Genomic DNA, 23,844 nt, shown 5'->3' on the forward strand with positions numbered 1-23,844 from the left:
TGTTGAAATTTTTCTTTCGATAGAAATTTTTCTGATGCCGGCTATTAGAGTAAAACATTCTCTGGTACACGTGCCAATTTTAGCGACAGGGCGGGGGTTCATTAGGGGGCAGTAAAGAACAAAATGCGTTGTTCTACGGTGATTTGTATTATGGCTATGCACATTTACAAATTTGACATGTTGTACGGGTGGGGGGGCTTTATAGCTCTCTGGGCGTTCACGCTTTCGTTCTTCTCTCTATTTCTACATCTATCTCTTTTCCTTCATCACCATCAGATGGGCATGAAGAGTGGTAGTTTGTGACCGGAAGTCAGGCATTCTGGCAGCGCCGAGCTCACCGGGTGTTTGGGCGCGTCGACCTTCCTGGGTAGGGAGGCTTCGCGCCCCGCGCCGTCGCGGCACCCCCCCCCCCCACACATAAACATCATTCTCCTCTTGAGATCCAAATGTCAGGATCCATCGCAAGCCAAAGAGATAGATCCTCCTCTCCTAACATTTGACCCCAACAGGATAGGATGATGAAGTTTCGTGTGACTTTATTCCCCCGTCTATTTGATGTTTAAGAAACATACACACCCCTTTAAGTGAAGGGGTGTATTTTTACCTGGGGGTGGGGGTGGGGGGGTGATTAATACATACGTTGGTGTGGGTGTTGATCAGCATTCGTACGCATACAGTCATGCACAAACCATGCTAGAATTTCTGATTTTGGCCCCGGCCGCTAGATGTCGTTGCCGTATTTCAAATATATGGAACGTAATAATTACTCTTTAATTCGTCGGATGCAATATCCGAGGAAACTATAATTACCATATCACTAAATACTCCGGAAGTGGGTTCGAATCAAAATGACCCCTTCATATCTTCATATAAGCAAAGAATGATTTCAATCTCTATTCTCCGGCATCGCCAAGGGAAAATGGATATAAGGCCGTATAGTACGTTCCGACAATGATAATGAAAATCGGGGGTTGGGACTGCGAGAGTCTTGCACTGCGGGTTTTGGTCGTCCATCTAAATTCATGTTGGGATGTACTTGAGCACCAGCGTTCAGGAATATTTGAACGTGGTTTTCTACGAACTCCTTGATGTGCGCATGAAATGCTACCTGGGTGCTTGGGGGCGTCGACCTCCTTGGGGAAGGGGGCTTCGCCCCCCGCGCCGTCGCGGCACCCACCCTCACCAATAAACGTTATGCTCCTGAACATGTCCGAACGAGAGGCCCGCGTCATGACCATAAGTTCGTCTAACTTATTTTAACATTTAAGAGAGCTACGATAGAGCAATGAACATTCGCGTAACGCTACCCACCCAACTGTAGATTCTAGAGGACCCAAAAACAAAACAAAAAAAAAAAAAAAAAAAAAAAAAAAGATATATAAATCATATAACGTCGCGTGTTAGAGATGGACTTCCCGCCAGTTTCGAGTATCCCACATAGTTATTACGAGCCCCCACTGGCAGTATTGAACCTATGGTCATGATCGATGGACCTTCGAATCGATAGTGTATTCCGCGATTCCTCGACGTAGGACACGAGAGACAAAGATTTGAGGACAAACGGCATTGATGCAAAAACAAATACGACTCAGTTTCACCGTTGAAAAATGGATTCTTGTTGATAGTTCATTTTGGCAATGGAAAATTGAACATTAGATTTCTCAACGCATAGATACAAATTGAAAAATTGATTGGCAAATTGACCATTACATAACGAAATCCAATAAAAAGAAAAAAAAAGAAACCACAAATGAATTTATCCTTAAGGGACAGGATCATCTTTGAATTCGTCTCGTGATAATAATTCGTCCATATAGTCTTGGATAAAATCGTCAAACGATTCCGTCTGAGTGTCCATGCTTCTTTTTACCCCAGCCATTATCTTGCGGGTGGATGTATTTAACCTGGCCAGCTTGGCATCACGGGATAACGTGGGTCTCAGTTTTTTTATCGCATCTGCACACTCCTTCTGAGGGATTTTCCCAGTTGCAGGATGGATCTACGAAAGGAAATTAAAAATAAAAGAAAATTAGTGAAAGCTTGAATGTGCAGAGGATTAAAATAGAAGAAAGCATAAAAGTTTACAGCCAATGAAATAATCGAAAAAAAAAAACGAAAACTTATATTGTAACTATAGCGTCTAAGGGTTGTATTGTTATACAATAAGGAAACAAAAAAAAAAAAAAAAAAAAAAAAAACAAGCCTCCTGGTCTAAATTACTTAGGCGTGGTTCGTTTTGGGAATGAGTCTAGTTGAGTTTTTCCAAATCCCATTAAAAATGAAGGAAAATTTAAATCACCCCCAAATATTGACTATTGTCATTAATTTCTCTCGCAAAGGTAAGATACATAGTCTGCAATATAATTCAAAAAGAAAATGTTCCAAAAGAATACATGTCTCGTGGCCCAGTCACGTCAAATACTGTATGGTGGCAAGAAAATCATACGTCTGTACGACAATTGAATCAAAGAATGATACTATTCGGTACTCCATTATACAAAAGAGAAACAAACTTACCAGTGGGTCAAGACTCCCGTAACTCATCTTTCGAGGGGCGCTCGGTCCTGCCTTTGACCAGTAAACAAAAGAAGCTTCAGGATCATTGCCCTCGTCGGATACAGCTTTATCGGAAGAAGAACTGGGTGAGGGTGGGTCTTCGAAAATCGGTGCACCGGTTTCGGGAGATTTTTCAACGTAATCGGCAATATATTCGACAACCTCGCCAGTCGTAGGCTCTACCTGGGGAAGGAGAAAAAGTACCAATGATGGTTAATTACAAGAAGGCAGAGGATTCTATGGACTATTCACATGGTTCACAGAAAGAAAAAAACTTTACACAGTGGCTAATTTTAGTTTGAAATTTAGTTAGCAATGGAAGCCCCGAGCCAAATAGTTAGACAAATTTGAAAAAAAAGGCAATTCTGGACAAATCCATTTCATGATAACTCACCATTTTAACTTTTCGCGGGGGGGTACAATATTGTTTTTTGAGGGCTTCGTAAATTGCGGTTCGAAGTCTTCCTCCATTGGTCATAATTGCTTGTACGAAATTGATCAAAGTCCCAAATGGAACGAAAGGCGGTTCTGCAAAACACAAGAAAATAAAGGAAAAAAATAAAATAAATTATCCGGAAAAAAATAGAAGCATAATGGTAGATTTTAAGAAAAATGAACCACACAGCTTAAAAGTGGTGGCTTGCAATTATCGATTCGCCTTCCACACGAAAAATAACTATTCGGAACAAAGAAAAAATATCCATTATGCAATGGGAACGGGGATAATTAAAAGAAAAAAAAAAAAAAAAAAAAAAGAGTTACACACCATCTGTTCCACACGAGGAAATGGACTCATTAAGCTGTACGACTTTTGCCACCAATCCTTCGGGCAAACTTGGGATATTGAAGTAATGGGCCATCCTTTGAAGCCAACTGACATACTCGTGGGCTGATCGAATTATCGTGTTAGAGGTGTTTATAGGAGATAATTCTTCTTTATTTTCAATTTGAGCCAGGTATGTATTCAAGAAAGACATATAGTCCCTCAAGGCGTCGATCCTTTCAAGCATACTGCCGCTGATCCCGGTAATAGATGCTGTGAACAATAAACGATATACCCTATTTACAAAAGTATACAATCGTCATAATATGCCAAAAAGGAAATAAAATATACGATGGTAAAATATTTAAACGCTCCAATTAAAAGTAGTAATCCGTTAAAATTAAAAAATTTCCACGTAAGGGTGGTTAATTCAATGAATAGATAAAAAAGCAGACAAACAGGAAACACGCCCACCCTCTTTTCTGTAGCAGAAAAAGGAACTTCCCCTTCTCCTGTATAAATTACAAGCCTCGTAGTTATTTTGATTCGCTCGTAGGATTTTTAACCACCAAGTTAACTTTTCTACGATGCTTATTAAAAAATTGAGGGTTTACTTTTTGGAGGCGCGGCAATGTCATTAATGGATTTCCTTTGATTAAAATACATGTTTTTATTCGTAAGAGGAAGCTGACTTGGACATTTTTATTTTTTTTTTATTTTTTTTCCTATTTAATGTTAAAAGGGGGGAAGAGATGATTCTTGATTCACTCACCTGGAACATCGTTAATTTGGAATGGCATAAATGTCAAGGCCGTCGGTGACAATTCGTCTCTTGGACGACAAAGTGGCAGCAACGGGTTTCCGAGGGCTGAAGTTGTTCCTGGGTTTGATGGAATAGATTTTCCCGGAGAATCGACGATTGTCGATGGCAGAAGAGTTGGGATGATAGGTTCGAGGTCGCAAGTCGGAGATGTTTCTTTAGGAGGCGAAATTTGCCGGTTTTTTAGGCGCATCTTTTTTTCTATGTAAGGAGGCGGGTCGTCGGGAGGGGGTCCCGGAGAGAAAATTTGTTGTGGAGAGGTTTCCGGAGACTCGATGGTGGATGAAGTCCCCTCAGATGCTGTTCCTTGTTGCGATTCGTCTTCTTCTGTCTCACCGTGTTCTGTAGAATTTTCAACGTCTTCGTCAGTCGAATTGTCGGTTGACGAGTGTGAAGAGTCAGAGGAAGAAGACAAAATGCGGCAGGGACGTTTCTTTGATGCGTCTATCGTTTTCAGTTTTTTAAGTCGTTGACGTAATCTTGCTTTTTCAATTGTAGCATACGAAATCTTCTCGGTGTTTATGATTTGCGAATACATGTCGGCGTTACCCCGTTCTCCGCGTTTCGTTTTAGGATACGCTTTTGTAACCCCAGTCTTTGTGGTATGGGTTCTCATTTCTATATCATCTGTGTATGCCTTAGCACATTTTCCCGTCACCACATAAGACGTCAGATGCTGGTTAGGACCCAGAACGTCATCGAATTGCCCGGGGTCAAATCGCTTTGATCCGTTTGATAGGAAATAAAAGTGTTCTTGTTGTGTAAGAGGGATCTTCAAGATATATTTACGATGTGCCAAAACGCTTTGAATTGCCTGAAACAAAAAAAAAAATTTAACCGTAATGGCTTAGGCGATTTGTTTTCCGCAAAAAATAATAAGCACGATCATCATTTCCATCCGTTCCCAATTTTTTTAATAATCGTCAAATTTTCCACCTTTCATCGGAAAATTGAAGAAACGTCGAATAAAGTGTCAAAGACGTTATCCAAATTGATTTTTTTACAATCGTCCATTTCTTTCATCAATCGACAGAAGATGGCAACTCAGAAACCAAAAAAGAAAGTGTCGAGGGACACTACAACTCTTAAAAGTATCAATTCTTAAATGAAAGGGGGTATTGATTTTTTGTGGTGGTGCACCTGCTCATCGCGAAGACACCCCGTTGGAAGAAGACGACCCAACCCCCCCCCCTCCCCCGACCCAATGGCTGCCTCTCGACGCTCCAATTTGGAGGACTTACGCCAATGGGCCGGATAGAACTCCCTTTCATCAATGCAATTGACCAAAGCTAGCGAGCTAAAATATAGCCGCTGCTTCCGGTAATAAATGCTGAGAACAAAAAACGACTGGGAGTGCCGTTCCCGTTAATCAAGAACGAAAATCCGAGGTGGAGACGATGGCAGTGGTGACCCACACCAGAACATTCCATTGATGAACGACTGACCAATAATAGATCAAGTTGTTTAACGGGAAGGGATGTTCTCAGAGATTAAAAGAGACAATTCCCTCCGCAGAAATTTTAAGGAAGTGTTTGTATATAAGGAATCCAGTTTATTACGATAAAAGATGCGCCCTCTCTCCGCCCCGCCCGTATTTGTAGGTCAAACATCAAACAGGATATATAAAATCCTTGATTTTCGATGCAGCAGTGCCATCTTCTGGCGGGAAATTTCTTCATTTTAAAAAATGTACCATCGTTAGTTTACTCGGATACGCAAAAAAAAAATTGACAATAATCAAACATTGAACACGGGCATGCAAAATTAAAAATCGACACCTTCGAATTATAATAGAATCGTTCTAAATTCGCAAACACACAACTATGATTTTTTACTCACGTCGAAAAAAGCTGATCTGGAAGTCCCATGAACCCGCACAAAATATCTACTCCCATCAAATAACAGATCACCGGACACAGCGCTGTTCATAGGCTGTTGTAATATGTCAAAAACAGGAGGCGGCAGGGTTGATTTGACATGGCGGCCACAAGTAATTATTTTTAACTTCTTATTGATGCAGTAGATACCCATTTGATCGGCGTCGATTTGTACCGAAATCTTTGGCAGATGTAACTGTGGAACAATTTTTATAGTTGTGTTTTTTGTCGATTTGGATGTCTTGCTTCTTATGATAGTTGTTGCTAATCTATCGTAATCAGATTTTGTAGCTGTTTCTGAAAAGAGAATAGATCTATATTAGAAACCAGACGTTTAAATTAGAAGCTCCTGATGAGCATGATAATAAAATAAGTATCACGCAATTTCCATCAAAAGAATGAATTTGGTTACTAGAGTCGTGCAGATTTAAAAATTAACCCATCGACAATATAGTAGCATGGGAAACAAAGATTCACCATCGTTCAAATTTCGAAGATAAAGTCAATAAATTACGATGGTCACTCGAGTGGAATGGGAGCAAAGATTCGGATACGTCAATAATTTGCATGCTATTTTAAAAAATTTCCCATCGACAATCTAGTAACACAGACACACAGATCCACCATCGTCAATATTTTGAATCAAAATTCAAAAATATACCATCGCCAATCTAATAGCATGGGAGGCAAAGATTCACCATCGGCTATATTTTGAATAAAAATAACAAAATTACGATGATCAATCTTTTAACTCGAGAGAAAGATTCACAATTGTCAACTTAAAATTTTAAGAAAATTGACAATCATCAATCCAGAAGAATGGGATGCAGAGATTTACCATCGTCAATATTTCGAAAAGGAGTTCAAAATTTTACGATCGTCAATCTATGACCACGGGAGCCAAAGATTCACCATCGACAATATTTTGAATCAAAATTGAAAAATTTACCATCGTCAATCTAGTACGGAGAGAGAAAAACATTCACAATTGTCACCATTTCGACTAAACATTTAAACAATTGGCCATCGACAATGCAGTAGCCTGCTAGACACGGGTTCCCTATCATCCATAGTTTGAATAAAAATCACAATTTTGGGATAATCAATTTAGTAACACAGGGGCCGAGTTTTTTTTCATTCGGAAATAGGCAATTAAGCTCTTACATTTCAATTTCGGCTTTTGTACAGAACGTGTCATCGCCGCCTTTTCTGTCTTTAACGGTTTCTACATTTTCAAAGGAGACAACATTCCTTAGCCCGGAAACAATAATTAGCCGCAGCTTATCGACAACGGTAGGGTTTCCCCCCCCCCCCCCAAATATTGAGATAAATTTGGTTCCGGTTAGAAAAGAAGAAAGTATGTTGAGCTGACCAAGAGATGTGACATTCAGTGGCCCAGAAAAGAATTTTCCCATCCACGACAAGAATCAGACGGTTCCTTAGTAGTCCTCGTTCTTTTCTTATGAAATTGATAATGAGACATATACAAAGGAGTTCGCGAAGATATGACGAAGGGTCGTCTTACTATGTTACAAATTGTCCATCAAGATGCCGCCAGTCAAAATATACTTAATCTACTCGTCTGCGGCTTTAACTGTAATTGTAATTGTTAAATCTGTAAATCGGAACGTTTATAAGACTCACGTTCAATTATTCCAAACCCAAGAATGAATTCTTCTCTAAGGAACGACTTGTTCGTTTCACGGTGATCAGATGTTCATTTCCATTCAGGAAAAAGAGATTAATCCCTTACCTTTTAATGACTGCTTCGAAACCGAACCTTTTTTCTTTGTTGTTTTACGCGGTTTTGCCGCAGGACCCATTTTGCCTTCACTTAACTGGAATTTAGAAAACGAAAATTTAGAAGAAGAATTCTGGCCAAAAAATATCGCATTTCTTAATTTGAGGTTATGTTGTTGTTGTTGTTGTTGTTGTTGTAGGTTGATTGGCCTAATTCCGCTTTGCAGATAAACAGCCACTTACAAAAGTTCGGGATCACACACTAGATGATCATTTCCCTAGAGAATAAACAAAGTTTAATGTCTTGGTCAATGGGTGGTTCGATAATAATCTACTAAAATTTTGTTCCGGGATGGATGATCTTCGAAAAATAATTGATCACGTCCCTTTGAGGTTAAGCATTGCCATCACTGTCCAGATCATTTGACGGTTAGTGGAGACCGCAGATATGCCCAGGAGGAAAAGACGGTTGAAGGAAGGATGAAGAGCGCAGAAGTCGGGAAGAGAAGCAGGGTTGCGAAAATAGGAAGACGAAGAACTGAAATTAGTGAAAGGAAAAAGTAAAGGATTTAGGCCTATCAAAAATGGCTCCACCACTATGAGCCTGCAGCGAAGCGACCGCCTCCGACAGAGGTTCGCCCCAGACTCCAATTTGAGGTTATGAAAATTGACTATTTACAAAAATGACTCTTGTGCAATGAACCAATCATCGATCATCGATGCGAATGTCAACGATCATCAATAATAAGACAAGCTGTTCACTTTAATTCCACCACCCGCAGAAACCCTTTTGGCGGGAAATAACATCTTTGTCAATTGGCGGGCGAATTCAAATTCTGGTCCCAATGGGTAAAACCGTCTTCGCAAACTTGCTAACCCCATATAGAAACGACGACTGAGGGTTTTCATTCTAGACGCGCCTTCCCTTCAACACGGAAACTCCTACATCCGGAAATAAAAATTCAACAATACGTGTATGCTCAATTGGAAAATTTGAATTTGAGATTATTTGACCACTTCTAATTTACGTTAATTGAGGGCAATGTCAGAAGGCATTAAATTTTTTAGTAGAGATCCACCTGCTCAACACGAAAAGCCTCCGCCGGAAGAAGGTACCCCCCCCCCCCCCACCCAAAACCCATTGGGTGACATTTGACGACACAATTTGGAGGCATTACGTGCTGGGCCCGATAGAAGTCGAATCTGTCAATCGCTTTGCGGAAATCGATGTTTATCAAGGAGTTCCCCTTTACAATAACCACCGTATTATTGGAAGTGCCATTTCCAATAACCAATAAAGAAAATTGGAGTGAGATGCGATGGTAATGGTATCCCCCGATAGAGAATTGAAATAACGACGGCCTGAAGAATGTACTTTTCGATGGTCAATGCAGTATCCCGGGACACAAAGATTTACCATCGTCAATATTTTGAAGATATATTCAAAAATTGACGATCATCGGTTGACAAGGGCTTAAAAGTGCTTAATTTCAGAAAGTGATTGATTTTAAAAAGTGCTTAATCTCTAAAAATGCTTATTTCACACACACACAACCCTAAGCAAAAAGGTGCTTAATTAAGCACACATTCTTATGGTGTTAAGCACTTTAAGCAGCCTTATATAGGGCCAATTGGAGGGTGGGGTCAAGTAGGAAGGGAGGATAGAGGGTGGGTGGTGTGAGTAGGGGGTGTGAGTATTCGGAGGTGTGCCTACCGCTTAATTTCAACAAAGTGCTTAATTTAAATATATGTGCCCCCAATGCTTAATTTCAAAAATTGCTTAATTATGTGGTGATTCATTTTAAATTGCTTAATTTCAAAAAGTGATTAATTTTAAAAAGTGGGAAACTTTGACAAGGGCTTAAAAGTGCTTAATTTCAGAAAGTGATTGATTTTAAAAAGTGCTTAATCTCTAAAAATGCTTATTTCACACACACACAACCTCTAAGCAAAAAGGTGCTTAATTAAGCACACATTCTTATGGTGTTAAGCACTTTAAGCAGCCTTATATAGGGCCAATTGGAGGGTGGGGTCAAGTAGGAAGGGAGGATAGAGGGTGGGTGGTGTGAGTAGGGGGTGCGAGTATTCGGAGGTGGCTGCTGCTTTAATTTCAACAAAGAGCTTAATTTCAACAAACAGCCAAAAATTGCTTAATTTTAAGGTGATTCATTTTATAGTGCTTAATTTCAAAAGTGACTGATTTTAAAAAGTGCTTAATCTCTAAAAATGCTTATTTCACACACACACAACCTCTAAGCAAAAAGGTGCTTAATTAAGCACACATTCTTATGGTGTTAAGCACTTTAAGCAGCCTTATATAGGGCCAATTGGAGGGTGGGGTCAAGTAGGAAAGGAGGATAGAGGGTGGGTGGTGTGAGTAGGGGGTGTGAGTATTCGGAGGTGTGTTGGCTACTAAGTACATACAAGAATAACAAGGAGACAAGCTGCAATGAGTCAGTTAAGTCATTTGTTTTTTATTGTGTCATTCGAAAGTAGTAAGTGACCGAAGCAAACAGTTTTTTTCCTAATTTTTTTTGATGACTGCAAATGGGAGAAAAGTTTATTCGAAATTGCCAAAAATTAGGGTGGCCTAAAACGGCGTTTGAACTGCGCGCTCGTAGGTTTCGCATGTACACGTCACGATCAATATGGTGGCGGAATGCGTAGTGGAAGAATACACGGCGGCGTCGCGTTGGCGGTATGTTTTTGTTGGTCAATTGGAGGCTATGTAGTTTACTTTGTTTGAGATTTATATCCATTGCTCTTAATTCTCTAAGCTTTTCGATCAGAATGCGATACAGGTGTATGGAGGATATGAAACATTCACACAGAACTTACTTAACCTCAAACGAGAAATCGTGATGTCAACATCGGCAGTATATGGCGGTAGTAAGCAGGTCGGCTTCGGCGCCGCCATATTCCCGTTCTATGACGCGTAGATTCGAAGATTCACGGCGGTCGGTTCAAACACGTTTTCGAGGACCCCTAAAAAGGAAGCGTTATTTATGCATCGTTCTTCTCGTACCGAAAACTGTAAGATTCGACTATTTGCAGGCAAATCCCTCCCGAGCTTAACTGACTCATTCATGACTTCTACTTACTTAATTTCAATCACTTCGGATAAATTAGCCTTTGAATCTAATCACCATTAACCCACTTGCTTATTGATGTCCAGACCTATATTGATTCTCTGATTCCGCTTGTTAGAATCTTCATTTGAAAGAGTCTCAAATTCATCAAAAGGGTCAACTTCTTTTGCTCATTTTAGAAATAATAAATGAGTGCTTTCACTGATGAGTCATTCGTGATGATGAGCACAGCCACGTAGGAATTATCCATTTCTACTTTTCTATTTGGTAGGTACTGTTAGATCTTTTGCAATTTGCAGATGGTACTATGATATTGAAATGCTGCGTGTAGCCTGTCATACATATTGTCCATCCATTGTGGTCACAATCAGTAAAGTCTGCTTAGAATAAGTCTACGCGCTTTCGGAGCACGACAGAGGATCAGCTATCTTAGATTTTGTGAAAGTAAAAACTACAAAAACCCTCAAAAACATTTTTCGCGCAAAAAATCCGGTCGAGGACATTGACGTGTCACTTCCTTTTAATCAACTATAAGATAGGCAAAAACCTTTGATGAATTCCCAAGGTCCACTAAGACTAATAATAATCAAAAAGTTCGAAAAACTTACTTGAAAGGAAAAAAATAAAATGAAAAATAAATCCCTTGCCAAATATAAATAAAAAACCGATTTTGAGATAAATCCCTCGAATGAACTTGAAATCACAAAATCGGTCGAGGATGTCGACTGAAATTTTCCCCCCTTCAATTATGAGCTCCGCAACAAGCATGACTCGCTTGTACCTTTTCATACACGAGCCGCACGAATTCATCCCTTCTTCTCTCTTCTCCTTCCATCCATGGACAGAGGTCCAACATTTTTCGGATTTACTGACGCGACCGGCTGCGGCTCGATGCTCTCAGTGAATCGGTGCCTTCTTATCCCTCATGTTAGCTTCAAGTCGGTTGCAGTTTCACCAGTCGACCCATTTTTCCATAACCACATTTTAGACTTTTTCGAAACATGATTCATCTGAAACATAGATTTTTTTTTAAGGGAGCTTACCATTTGCTTTGGATGGTAGGTAGGTTGTAAGCTATAGTTGTATTCATTTTCTTATACTCTATCAGTTATAGGATACATCTGTACCATTGGATGACATGTCAACGGATACGTTAGGTCCGGACAAGTGAGGGGATTTCTGAATCGCAAAATTATTAGTGGAATTGTTATAGTGGAGAGGAGTTGAGTCCCTTCACGGAATGAGCCCCACTTAAATCGACAAGTTGTACGTGTTTCTCCTTGACTTCTGTGTCATCTTAGTAATCCACCCATGTTTACGCACCGAGCCGCAGCCGGTCGCGTCAGTAAATCCGAAAAATGTTGGGCCTCTGTCCATGGACGGAAGGAGAGGAGAGAAGAAGAGATGAATTCGTGCGGCTCGTGTATGAAAAGGTACAAGCAGTACAAGCGATTCACGCTTGTTGTGGAGCTCATAATTGAAGGGGGAAAATCTCAGTTGACATCCTCGACCGATTTTGTGATTTCAAGTTTATTCGAAGGATTTATCTCAAAATCGGTTTTTTATTTATACTTGGCAAGGGATATATTTTTCATTTCATTTTTTTCCTTTCAAGTAAGTTTTTCGAACTTTTTGATTATTATTAGTCTTAGTGGACCTTGGGAATTCATCAAAGGTTTTTGCCTATCTTATACTTGATTAAAAGGAAGTGACACGTCAATGTCCTCGACCGGATTTTTTGCCCGAAAAATGTTTTTGAGGGTTTTTGTAATTTTTACTTTCACAAAATCTTATGGAAAAATGGGTCGACTGGTGAAACTGCAACCGACTTGAAGCTAACATGAGGGATAAGAAGGCACCGATTCACTGAGAGCATCGAGCCGCAGCCGGTCGCGTCAGTAAATCCGAAAAATGTTGGACCTCTGTCCATGGATGGAAGGAGAAGAGAGAAGAAGAGATGAATTCGTGCGGCTTGTGTATGAAAAGGTACAAGCGAGTCACGCTTGTTGCGGAGCTCATAATTGAAGGGAGGAAAATTTCAGTCGACATCCTCGACCGATTTTGTGATTTCAAGTTTATTCGAAGGATTTATCTCAAAATCGGTTTTTTATTTATACTTGGCAAGGGATTTATTTTTCATTTTATTTTTTTCCTTTCAAGTAAGTTTTTCGAACTTTTTGATTATTATTAGTTTTAGTGGACCTTGGGAATTCATCAAAGGTTTTTGCCTATCTTATACTTGATTAAAAGGAAGTGACACGTCAATTTCTTCGACCGGATTTTTTGCCCGAAAAATGTGTTTGGGGGTTTTTGTAGTTTGTATCAGGTCGTTTTTGGGTGGATAAAGGTCTGGCTATACGAAGAGCTAGCAAAACCGAAGTATTCGGTGAAATAGACCATTTTTTACCTGCAGTTTTATTGAATTTCTTAAAGCGACCTCCTCATCTCCCCATATAGTCGCTCCTATCCTCGCCAATCAATTTTAGACACAAGATTTATTCAGATGATTTCCTTTGTCCGTTTTTCTATTAGTGGTACAATTTTTACTTTCTCGCTCCCCTAGGGTAGAGAGGAAGTATTGTCATCCTCCAAGAAGAAAAAAAATAAAAAGTTGAAATTTCATCATTTCTAGACGTTTTAAGGTCCCAGGAGTAAAAATAACCATACTTGAAAAAATGTGTGTCCGTCCGTCCGACGCACCCCAAATCTGTCCACAGCGATATCTCAGAATCTATCTGTTCGATTTCATTCAAAATTGGCAAAGGACACCATATTTATGGTCTCATTATGCACGTCAAACGATTTTGGGGTACGCTAAAATTTGGGGGGGGGGGGCTAGGGTCAAATTGGGTTAAAGGTCAATTTTCAGCAAAATCACACGGAAAGCTCATTTTGAGGGACCTAAAATTTTGAAAAATGCCTTTAATTCTTTAAAAGTGGGCATCAAGCACATCACCTGGGTCATTAATTTAAGTTCCTAAAAGACCTTTGGACTAAACTCAAAATCCAAGGGATTACGAGGCCCAAAAGTAGGGCACTTTGTTCCGCGACATCACACAAAGAACTCATTTTCAAAGTCTGTAAATTTGAAAAAAAAATGCCTTTCATTTCTTCGAAAGTTGGCATAAGAGCACCACCTGGTTCATTAATGTAAGTTCCTATGAGGTCTTTGGACTTAACTAAAAATTGAAGGGTTACGCGTCATATAGCGAGGAGAGCACTTTCGGTCACACGGAGAGCTCATGGGCTGTAGATTTTGAAAAAAATGCCTTTAATTCTTTGAAAGTTGGCTCAAAAGCACCATCTGAGTCATTAATTTAAGTTCCTAAAGGATTCTTGGACTAATCTCATAATTGCAGAAGGGCCGATAGGAAACGCTCAATTCTCTGATAAATGAGTCGGAACGCTTCTAGATAATAGCAGCAAACGCTTTGAGTCAGGTGAAACCTAGGAACTCAAATGCATTATATAATGCATCATATACTATTTCCAAAATTACCCCGTAGGTATACACCAAGCAAAATTAGACAACTAATTAGGTACTTACATTACATTCGTACTATGAATCATCAAGCTAACGCAAGAACTGACACTTAGATCTTTATTAAAAACTAATATGTTTGTTGTTAATGAATTTAGAATCCCGGCAGTTTCCCTCTTTCGCGGTTCCTTTTTACGAGGCACTGAACACAAATATAATATAACTAGTCGTGATTAGCTCGCTTTGCGAGCTGACACGTCTAGCCGGGGAGTGCCCCTGGACCCCAGTTCTACGCTTCGCGACGAACTTGCGACTCGCTCCGCGAGCCGCCACCGCCCCGCACAGTTTTTAACATTGATGAGAAGACAACATCTATGTCTTAATCTTCTTTTTCACCAAGTTTTACAGAAATTGATGTTCTGGGAGTCCGGACCGCGTTTTCGTGCGGGGCCGCCATCTTGGATTTGGAAATGTTGAAAATCTGACCAAAAATGCGAGTTTTCCGTCAAAATACACCTCCTAATGCCGAATTTCACAAAAATCGATGGATCGGAAGCCAAGATAACAATTTAGACCACGATCGCCATTTTTGATTTTTGAATTTTGAAAATCGGACCTAAAATTCTAATTTCCCGTCGAAATACACCTCCTAATACCGAGTTTCACAAAAATCGATCGATATCAGGAAGCGATGTAGCATTTTAGACCACGATCGCCATTTTTGATTATTGAATTTTGAAAATCGGACCTAAAATTCTAATTTCCCGTCGAAATACACCTCCTAATACAGAGTTTCACAAAAATCGATCGATATCAGGAAGCGATGTAGCATTTTAGACCACGGCCGCCATCTTGAATTTTGAATTTTGAAAATCTGACCAAACATTCGAGTTTCCCGTCGAAAAGTACCCCCGGATACCGAGTTTCACGAAAATCGATCGAACAGGAGCCGACTTAGCATTTTAGGCCACGGCCGCCATCTTGGATTTTGAAATTTTGAAAATCTGACCAAAAATTCGAGATCGCCGTCGAAAAGTACCCCCGGATACCGAGTTTCACGAAAATCGATCGAACAGGAGCCGACTTAGCATTTTAGGCCACGGCCGCCATCTTGGATTTTGAAATTTTGAAAATCTGACCAAAAATTCGAGTTTCCCGTCGAAAAGTACCCCCGGATGCCGAGTTTCACGAAAATCGATCGAACAGGAGCCGACGTAGCATTTTAGGCCACGGCCGCCATCTTGGATTTTGAAATTTTGAAAATCTGACCAAAAATTCGAGTTTCCCGTCGAAAAGTACCCCCGGATACCGAGTTTCACGAAAATCGATCGAACAGGAGCCGACTTAGCATTATAGGCCACGGCCGCCATCTTGGATTTTGAGATTTTGAAAATCCGACCAAAAATTCGAGATCCCCGTTGAAAAATACCCCCGCTTACCAATTTCTTAAAAAATCCGTTGAAAAATACCGCCTAAAACCTTATATTTCGTCTATAAGGCAGTGACGTCACGCAACAGGATTGAACCTGTTCGGCGCGATGCGCGTTAACAACCGCGTATCTCATATGTAATACTATATGGAGAAACAACTTTTCGCTCTTGCGGGCGTCCTAAGCAGCGGATTTGAGTGGGAATAATTTTAATCAACTCCTCATTACAATAGCTGAGCGTGTACCAATTTTAAAGGAAATCGCTTCGGCCAATTTTTATCTAGGGGGGGCATAGTGAGTGGGAACAGCAGCTTTATATAGAGTAACTAGCCGTGATTAGCTCGCCTTGCGAGCTGTCACGCCTAGCCGGGGAGTGCCCCTGGACCCCCTTCTCGCTTCGCGATGAATTTGCGACTGGCTCCGCGAGCCGCCACCGCCCCGCACAGTTTTTATTATTGATAAGGAGACAACATCTATCTTAATCTTCTTTTTAACCAAGTTTTACAGAAATTGATGTTCTAGGAGTCCGGACCGCGTTTTCGTGCGGGGCCGCCATCTTGGATTTGGAAATAATGAAAATCCGACCAAAAATGCGAGTTTTCCGTCGAAATACACCTCCGAATACCGAATTTCACAAAAATCGATGGATCGGAAGCCTAGATAGCAATTTAGACCACGTTCGTCATCTTGGATTTTTAATTTTGAAAATCGGACCTTAAATTCTAATTTCCCGTCGAAATATACCCCCTAATACCGAGTTTCACGAAAATCGATCCAACAGGAGCCAACTTAGCATTTTAGGCCACGGCCGCCATCTTGGATTTTGAAATTTTGAAAATCTGACCAAAAATTCGAATTTTCCGTTGAAAAATACCCCTGGCTACCGAGTTTCACGAAAATCGATCAAACAGGAGCCGACTTAGCATTTTAGGCCACGGCCGCCATCTTGGATTTTGAGATTTTGAAAATCCGACCAAAAATTCGAGGTCCCCGTTGAAAAATACCGCCGGAGACCAAGTTTCACGTAAATCGATATAACAGGAGCCGGCTTAGCATTTTAGGCCACGGCCGCCATCTTGGATTTTGAGATTTTGAAAATCTGACCAAAAATTCGAGTTTTCCGTTGAAAAATACCCCTGGCTACCGAGTTTCTCGAGAATCGAGCGAGCAGGAGCCAACTTAGCATTTTAGGCCACGGCCGCCATCTTGGATTTTGAGATTTTGAAAATCGGACCAAAAATTCGAGTTTTCCGTTGAAAATTACCCCCGGATACCGAGTTTCACGAGAATCGAGCGAACAGGAGCCGACTTAGCATTTTAGGCCACGGCCGCCATCTTGGATTTGAAAATTTTGAAAATCTGACCAAAAATTCAAGCTTCTCGTCGAAAAATACCGGTGGATACCGAGTTTCACGAAAATCGATCAAACAGGAGCCGACTTAGCATTTTAGGCCACGGCCGCCATCTTTGATTTTGATATTTTGAAAATCCGACCAAAAATTCGAGATCCCCGTTGAAAAATACCCCCGCTTACCAATTTCCACAAACATTCGTCGAAAAATACCTCTTAAAACCTTAAATTTCGTCTATAAGGCAGTGACGTCACGCAACAGGATTGAACCTGTTCGGCGCGATGCGCGTAAACAACCGCATATCTCCAATGTAATACTATACGGAGAAATAACTTTTCGCTCTTGCGGGCATCCGAGGCAGCGGATTTGAATGGGAATAATTTTAATCAACTCCTCATTACAATATCTAAGCGTGTACCAATTTTAAAGGAAATCGCTTCGGCCAATTTTTATCTAGGGGGGGGCAGAGTGAGTGGGAACAGCAGCTTTATATAGAGTAATAATAATAATAACAAGTTGGATTTTGCAATCGCTAGCGATAGCAATATTCGTCATGGGAACGTTTAGCTTCTGGGATATGAAAATGTTAAGGTACAGTTCGTTTGTAGTATCTCCTGAATTGAAGGGGCTATGTAATTTTGTGTTGACATCTCTTTTTTAACATTTTTAATTATTTTCTTTGCATACAAGAAAGCTATTATGTACCAATTATTTATTTTCGTTGGATTATATATGGTTTTCGGAAGTTAACGCATTTAAGTTTCAGGTTCGCTTTTTCGGCGTAAAGTATACATAAGGTGTCCCAAAAGCACCGGGACTTGTTCTGTAACTTCGAAAGTAAGATAGATACAGACATGATCTTGATTTCATTTTAAAGATCAACTCAATACCTATCGATTAAAACCAAGATCAGCTCAATCGAATAAAAATTGACCGAGTTATGGCAATTTGAAATCAGCGAGGAAAGTTTACGCCTACAGTTTTTAAGGAAGATTCTTCATCGCCGTAAATCGAAATGTCGGCCGAAGTGATGCTTACCTATTGTGTTTTTTTATTTTCGAGGTGTCATTTATCAACATTTTGTACCATCAAACACAACAGTTGACAGTGCGTATTATTGCAAAGTACTAAAGGAGTTGAGAATGCACATTTCCCGGAAACGGTCGGACTTGAAAGCTTCGTGGATACTCCATCAAGACAATGCGCGGCCTCACACATCGAGCTTAACACGTGAATTTATGCATAAAATGGAGTTGAAACAATCCCTCATCCCCCTTATAGCCCTGACTTGGCTCGATGTGATTTTTGGATGTTTCCTACGCTTAAAAAGGAGCTTCGCGGACGAAGATTCGTATCGAAGACCGAAATCCAGAATGCAATTCAAAACTTCTTCAACTCCATCCCAGAGGAAGAATTCAGGAAACCAATGTTGGATAAGTGGCAAGAGCGCATGAAAAAGTGCATCCGGTTTGATGGACGGTACTTTGAAAAGCAAAAGGAAGTTATGGAAGATTCGGAGGAAAGTGGATACGAATATTAACTTTTTGAATCCTGGTAAGCGAAAAATCTTCCTAAAAACCGTAGGGGTAAACTTTCCTCACTGATTTCAAATTGTCATAACTCGGTCAATTTGTATTCGATTGAGCTGATCTTGGTTTTAATCGATAGGTATTGAGTTGATCTTTAAAATGAGACAAAAATCATGTCTGTATCTATCTTACTTTTGAAGTTACAGAACCAGTCCCGGTACTTTTGGGACACCCTACGTATGATATTTCTACTCTACACATATGCCCGAATACGCACCATTAGGGACCTATGTGCTTCCTAAGTTGCCAAGTATTAATTATTGTTTGATGATTGGTCTAAAACATTCAATACAACCAGTTAAAATTAGCTGTCTCCTACGAAATTCGAACCCCCGCTCGCACCAACAAGGACGCAATACCAGAGCCTGAGTGGTGTCGCAGACAACCGAGCCATCTCGGCGCTCGGAACAGTCGGGAGAAAAGAGAACAGTTAAGTGATCTCGGACGCTGAGCGGGGCTTCACAAAAGGTGACCTTGAGGTTTGGCGGTTCGGCCACTGCTGTGATAAGAGACAACGGATTAAGCGCATTTCTCTGTGAGACATTGTTTGCCTATGCTTTCATGTGTCACAAGGTTCATCTCAGCATGCATTTGCTATCGCGGCAGTAAACTGAGGCAATATTTCTGTATTCATGGATTAAATCCATCAATCGAGTTCTGATTTTGGCTCATATATCCGTAACGGGTCCTCCAGAGCAATTTTCCACCTTGTACGATGGTTATTATTTCTTTATATCTATGTTTAAAATTTGAGGTGGGATAATGGCGGTCTTCAAGAGCAACGAGGTAGGCGATCTTTTGCACCAACGAACAAAAAACTGATGGCGAAAAATAACCAATCGGAACCTCCCAAAAAAAAGAATTTTCCCAAAATCGGAACTTCGTGGTTCTGCGCAGATTTACCAGTCAGACACGACATCTCAAGGTGGAAAAAAACTCGCTGAAAGCGAATTTTAGAAATCAACACAACTTGACGTAGAGACATGATTGGCTAAAAAATACAACGGTTTTTGATACATCGGAAAATCAACCAAAAATCGGAGACTGGGCGAAACGCTCAAGGTCGCAGACTCGCAGAGGCATAGGGAATCACATAGCAATAGCAACGGAACGATTGTAAAGACAGGGGAACTCCGTTCCCATGCCAATAATACTGCACGTAAACATGATTGAAAAAAATTCAATGCTTGATAACCCGAGGTTTGTTGACGTTTGTCGACTGTCGACGTTGTTTTTGTTGTTGTTGTTGTTGTTGTTTAAGTACACAGGTATACGAGCAGCAAGGAGATGGCGCTCTCTATTGTTTTCGCTTTGAATTACAGGGATACGCGGTAAGGAGATGGCGCTCTTGGCGGGCGTGTGGTGAACCTTCCAGCAGGTAGATTCGCCCGCCAAATTTAAAATGTGGGAGATGCTAAGCGAAAACCGTTTAGTTTTAAGACTATTTAAACATCGAATAGTCATTCTACCCATTAAAGTAGATATTTGATGGCTTTTGACCGTGCTTAAGGAAAGATTATAATATTAAATCGTATCTGAAGTATGATGTCAATGAATCTAATGGATCCTGATGAATCGTAGAAAAGCTAAGATTTTTACGGATCGCCGTCTTTGATAGAAGACTTCGTCAATCAATTACATATTTAATTGAAGATGCCTCATAAAATCAACAAGTCGAGTCCGAATATATGAATTCATCACATATCGCGAAGACATTTACAATAATTCAACGTAATAAAGGCGTGTTTTTTTCGGAGAGAAAACATAGCATTCGATACTGATATCGAAACTGCACTCGAATGCGATATTTTCTCTCTAAAAGAACCACGCCTTTATTACGTTGAATTTCTTTGTTAAAATTGGTAAGTGAGTGCTTTAGTCTCCTGGCAATAAAATTGCGATCTCAAAATTGGAGAAAAATGACGAGTAGCTGAAAAAATGGAACCAATTGATGCGATATATCGCATGCCGTTCTGGCACAAAATATGGCGTCCATCGAATCACCTTAAACTCAGCTTTTGGTGAAGGATCAAGTTCTCTCAGTTAATTGGTTGGGACATCGATACAATGATACAACATTCTCTGGAAATACGGAACTTTTCAAGGGGAGGCTCTCCAGATGTTGAAACTAATAAAATTTTCCAGAAAACACTTTGGGTTCCGCTTAGGTATTGAGATTGATCACATCACAGCACAAAGAACAGATCCACTATTAAAGTAAATTGTTGCTGAAAGTATGTCAGTTGGTCGATGCGAGAAACATTTTTTTCATTATTTTATTCACAGTAAGGGCAACTGCAATACGGAAAATACTCATGACTTCCTCGTAACAATCTGGCTAATTAAGCACTCTCCTTTTGTTTAGTTTCAAAATAATAACGCATGTGATAACCCAGTTGTTTGTTGTGTTTATTAGTTTTAGCCAATCATTGAGAAAAGTACATGGCGGCTGAGATGGAAAATTTCATGAAAAATAAGATTTTGAAATTTCACTTGAAATTTCATGAAATTTCAGTGAAACCGTGAAAAATTGATCTAAGCTTGATTTTTAGTAATTTTTTGATTCTAGTAATTTGTTCTGCCCAACTGCTTGCCACAACAAGACGAATATGCATAGGGAGTATTAGGGAGTCGTATCTCGTGCTCTCTTGCCGTCACGCAACAAAATGGCGGCTAAAATCGAAATGATTCAACCGTCGTTGTTTGTTTTGTCCGCATTCGTGCCATAGATTTTTGGTACTGTAGATTTTTGCCGATCAACTAAGACAAAATGATCATAAAATTCCTACCGTTACTTTTCGTTGTTCCTGTTCTTTTGGCTCTAAACTTCATGTATTTACTGCGAAAAAAACTGATTTTCAGTAAAAAAAAAAATAAATAAATAAATAAAAAAAAAAAAAAAAAAAACGGTAGAAAAAACCAAAAAAATAAAAAACAGGAGAGATATGTACTCCAACGTTGCATACAATGCACTGAGTACTGGGCTCTTCATCTATAATTCTTGAAATTTATCATTTAAATGCAATTAAAGTTTAGAGCAATAGAAAAGAAAGGTACTTAGGTACATACTATTTATTCTAATCTTAGAGAAGAATTTTACCTACTGAAAAGAATAGCACAATCATGACTATTTTTTGAGGGACACAATTGTTTTACGATGCCATATTATTTATAGGAGAGTAACTAGACTAGCTAATTGGAAAGAAAGAAAAAACAGGCGTGAGGAACAATAAGAAAATGTATTATTATTAAATTTAGGAACATGAGTGAGGAAAAGGAATTAAGGGGCGAATAAATCAATTTTTCAAAAAAATTGAAATTTATGAGGCCCTTTGAAATTTCAAGGGCGAACTCAGCATGGCGGCAATACTTGAAACAGCAACCTAGAGTTGTCCACGCTTTTGTCCCAAATAAAATAATAAAATTGTGATATAAACACTTACTTTTCTTGGTTCTTCTCTAGCCTTCTTCAGTTGGACTCCGTACACTTACACCAAGATCATGAATTGGACGAAAAAAACTTCTCGAAATTCGAAAGCTAATCACATTCGTAAATCACATTAACGAAACAACAATGGTCGACGAATTCATGTCTGATCTTGTTGATCTCTCGTTGATTCACCTCTCCGCCGCGCGGCATCCCGAGCGCTAGCCGTCCTGCTTATAGTTCCGAATTGCAAAATGGGAAATCCGAGTTTCGCATAACGCAATAGGGAACCATAGTATAGCTCCCAATTGCAAAATGAACCTCGCGTGATCCCGCTACGGCAAATTTTTGCGGGGTCGCTGAAGCGGGATAAAAATCTGTTTTGAGGATTTTCTTTTTCTCAATAGGAAGTGAATACCCTCCTGATGCGGAATTCATCATTAAAAAAAAAAAAATGGAAAATTTGACCCAAGTTCCTCGTTGCATAAAGCCGTCCAATTCAAAGACATAAAAACGGAGTGCTCGTATCTAAAAGCACATGTGCAAATGAGCGCGGGAATCCATGGCGGCAAACGGGAATTTGATTTGAACTTGTCCTCTTGATTTTTCCACATTTCTTCTTCGAAACGTATTTTAAATTCCTAAAACGAATATATTAAGAAAGTTGGGACTGCGTCCTATTATAATACACCTACTTTTGCTCGGTAACAGGCAGTAATCTCAGGCAAAGTTATATGGATTGCATTTTGCAAAAAGGAACCACTAGCATTGCAATGTTGCTGAGATTGTGCAACTTCTTTTGACTTGGAGGAAAAACCCGATTATCCATTAATAGTTTCTATTTTACTCGCTAAAAACTGTAAATTTAAGACGAAAATTACCATCTAAATTTCATAGTTTTTAACGATTTCCGCAATTTCATTGCAAAAGATGAAGTTGCACAATCTTAGCATCATTGCAATGCTAGTGGTTCCTTTTTGCAAAATGCAATCCATATAGTTTTTCTTCTGCTCATGGTGGTTCTGCCGGTTCAAACAGGCCGTTACAGTCGTAGATGACCGTTACTCCCAAATGAAATTAATCGCTCGACGACGGACCAAAACTAACCTTAAGTTATAAACATATGAGTGTGTAAGTGAATTTGGGCAAAAATCAACCTAGAATACTTTGTTTCCGCAATTTTATTTAGTTCCCGCCCTACATTTGAATTTCAAACTCGTCCCGATTTCGCCGCTAATCCTCTAGCCAATAGTAGAGGTGATTGAAAAGAAGCTTCATTTTTTGCTTTTAGCCCTCCGTCTTTATGTCTTTGGTCCAATTACACATAATACTGCGGCTGGGAGAGTTTTCATTTCGCGTAAGGCATAAAAGGATCTGCGGACTGATTATTGAAATTGATGGACAAAGCTATAGACAAAGAAGACATAGGGAGTATGGAGCGATCCTATTGGTTGAAATGAGTGGTTCCTATAGACAAAGGGAGAAAATGATAGACTAACTGTCGGGTCTCTCGTGGGTTGCCGTTAGTTAGTCTATTACCTACCTCCTTTGTCCATTGCAACCACCCGCCTCCACCAATAGGATCTCTCCATATCTCTTTTGTCTCCTCTGTCTATAGCTTTGTCTATCAATTTCAATAATCGGCCCGCAGATCTCCTGATCGGTGATGAGCGTTGTGTCGTCGATCAGCACCACGAACACTGCCGTGCTGAGGAAAAAC

The 23,844-nt window shown here is 39.9% G+C and overlaps 2 protein-coding genes across 2 annotated transcripts in view; one reads left to right on the forward strand and one right to left on the reverse strand.

Moving 5' to 3' along the window:
- drpr (multiple EGF like domains draper) overlaps positions 1 to 23,844 on the forward strand; it is a 172,068-nt gene that overhangs the window by 117,278 nt on the left and 30,946 nt on the right. The window lies entirely within an intron of this gene.
- Positions 638 to 8,434, reverse strand: LOC140225400 (uncharacterized). Its single transcript, XM_072304198.1, has 7 exons — positions 7,770 to 8,434; positions 5,979 to 6,313; positions 4,092 to 4,953; positions 3,323 to 3,592; positions 2,951 to 3,084; positions 2,518 to 2,739; positions 638 to 1,999 (listed from the first exon to the last, which is right to left on the reverse strand). The coding sequence occupies exons 1-7, from the start codon at positions 7,837 to 7,839 to the stop codon at positions 1,763 to 1,765; spliced, it is 2,130 nt and encodes a 709-aa protein (XP_072160299.1). The 5' UTR covers positions 7,840 to 8,434; the 3' UTR covers positions 638 to 1,762.

The sequence above is a fragment of the Bemisia tabaci genome, chromosome 9 (genome assembly GCF_918797505.1).
Source record: "Bemisia tabaci chromosome 9, PGI_BMITA_v3".
NCBI lineage: Eukaryota > Metazoa > Arthropoda > Insecta > Hemiptera > Aleyrodidae > Bemisia > Bemisia tabaci.

Coding starts and splice junctions, on each gene's coding strand:
- LOC140225400 (XM_072304198.1), bottom strand. CDS start 7,839: ATGGGTCCTGCGGCAAAACCGCGTAAAACAACAAAGAAAAAAGGTTCG. Junction 4,954..5,978: donor CCAGATCAGCTTTTTTCGAC/GTGAGTAAAAAA, acceptor TTTTTGTTTCAG/GCAATTCAAAGCGTTTTGGC. Junction 3,593..4,091: donor CCAAATTAACGATGTTCCAG/GTGAGTGAATCA, acceptor TATTGTTCACAG/CATCTATTACCGGGATCAGC.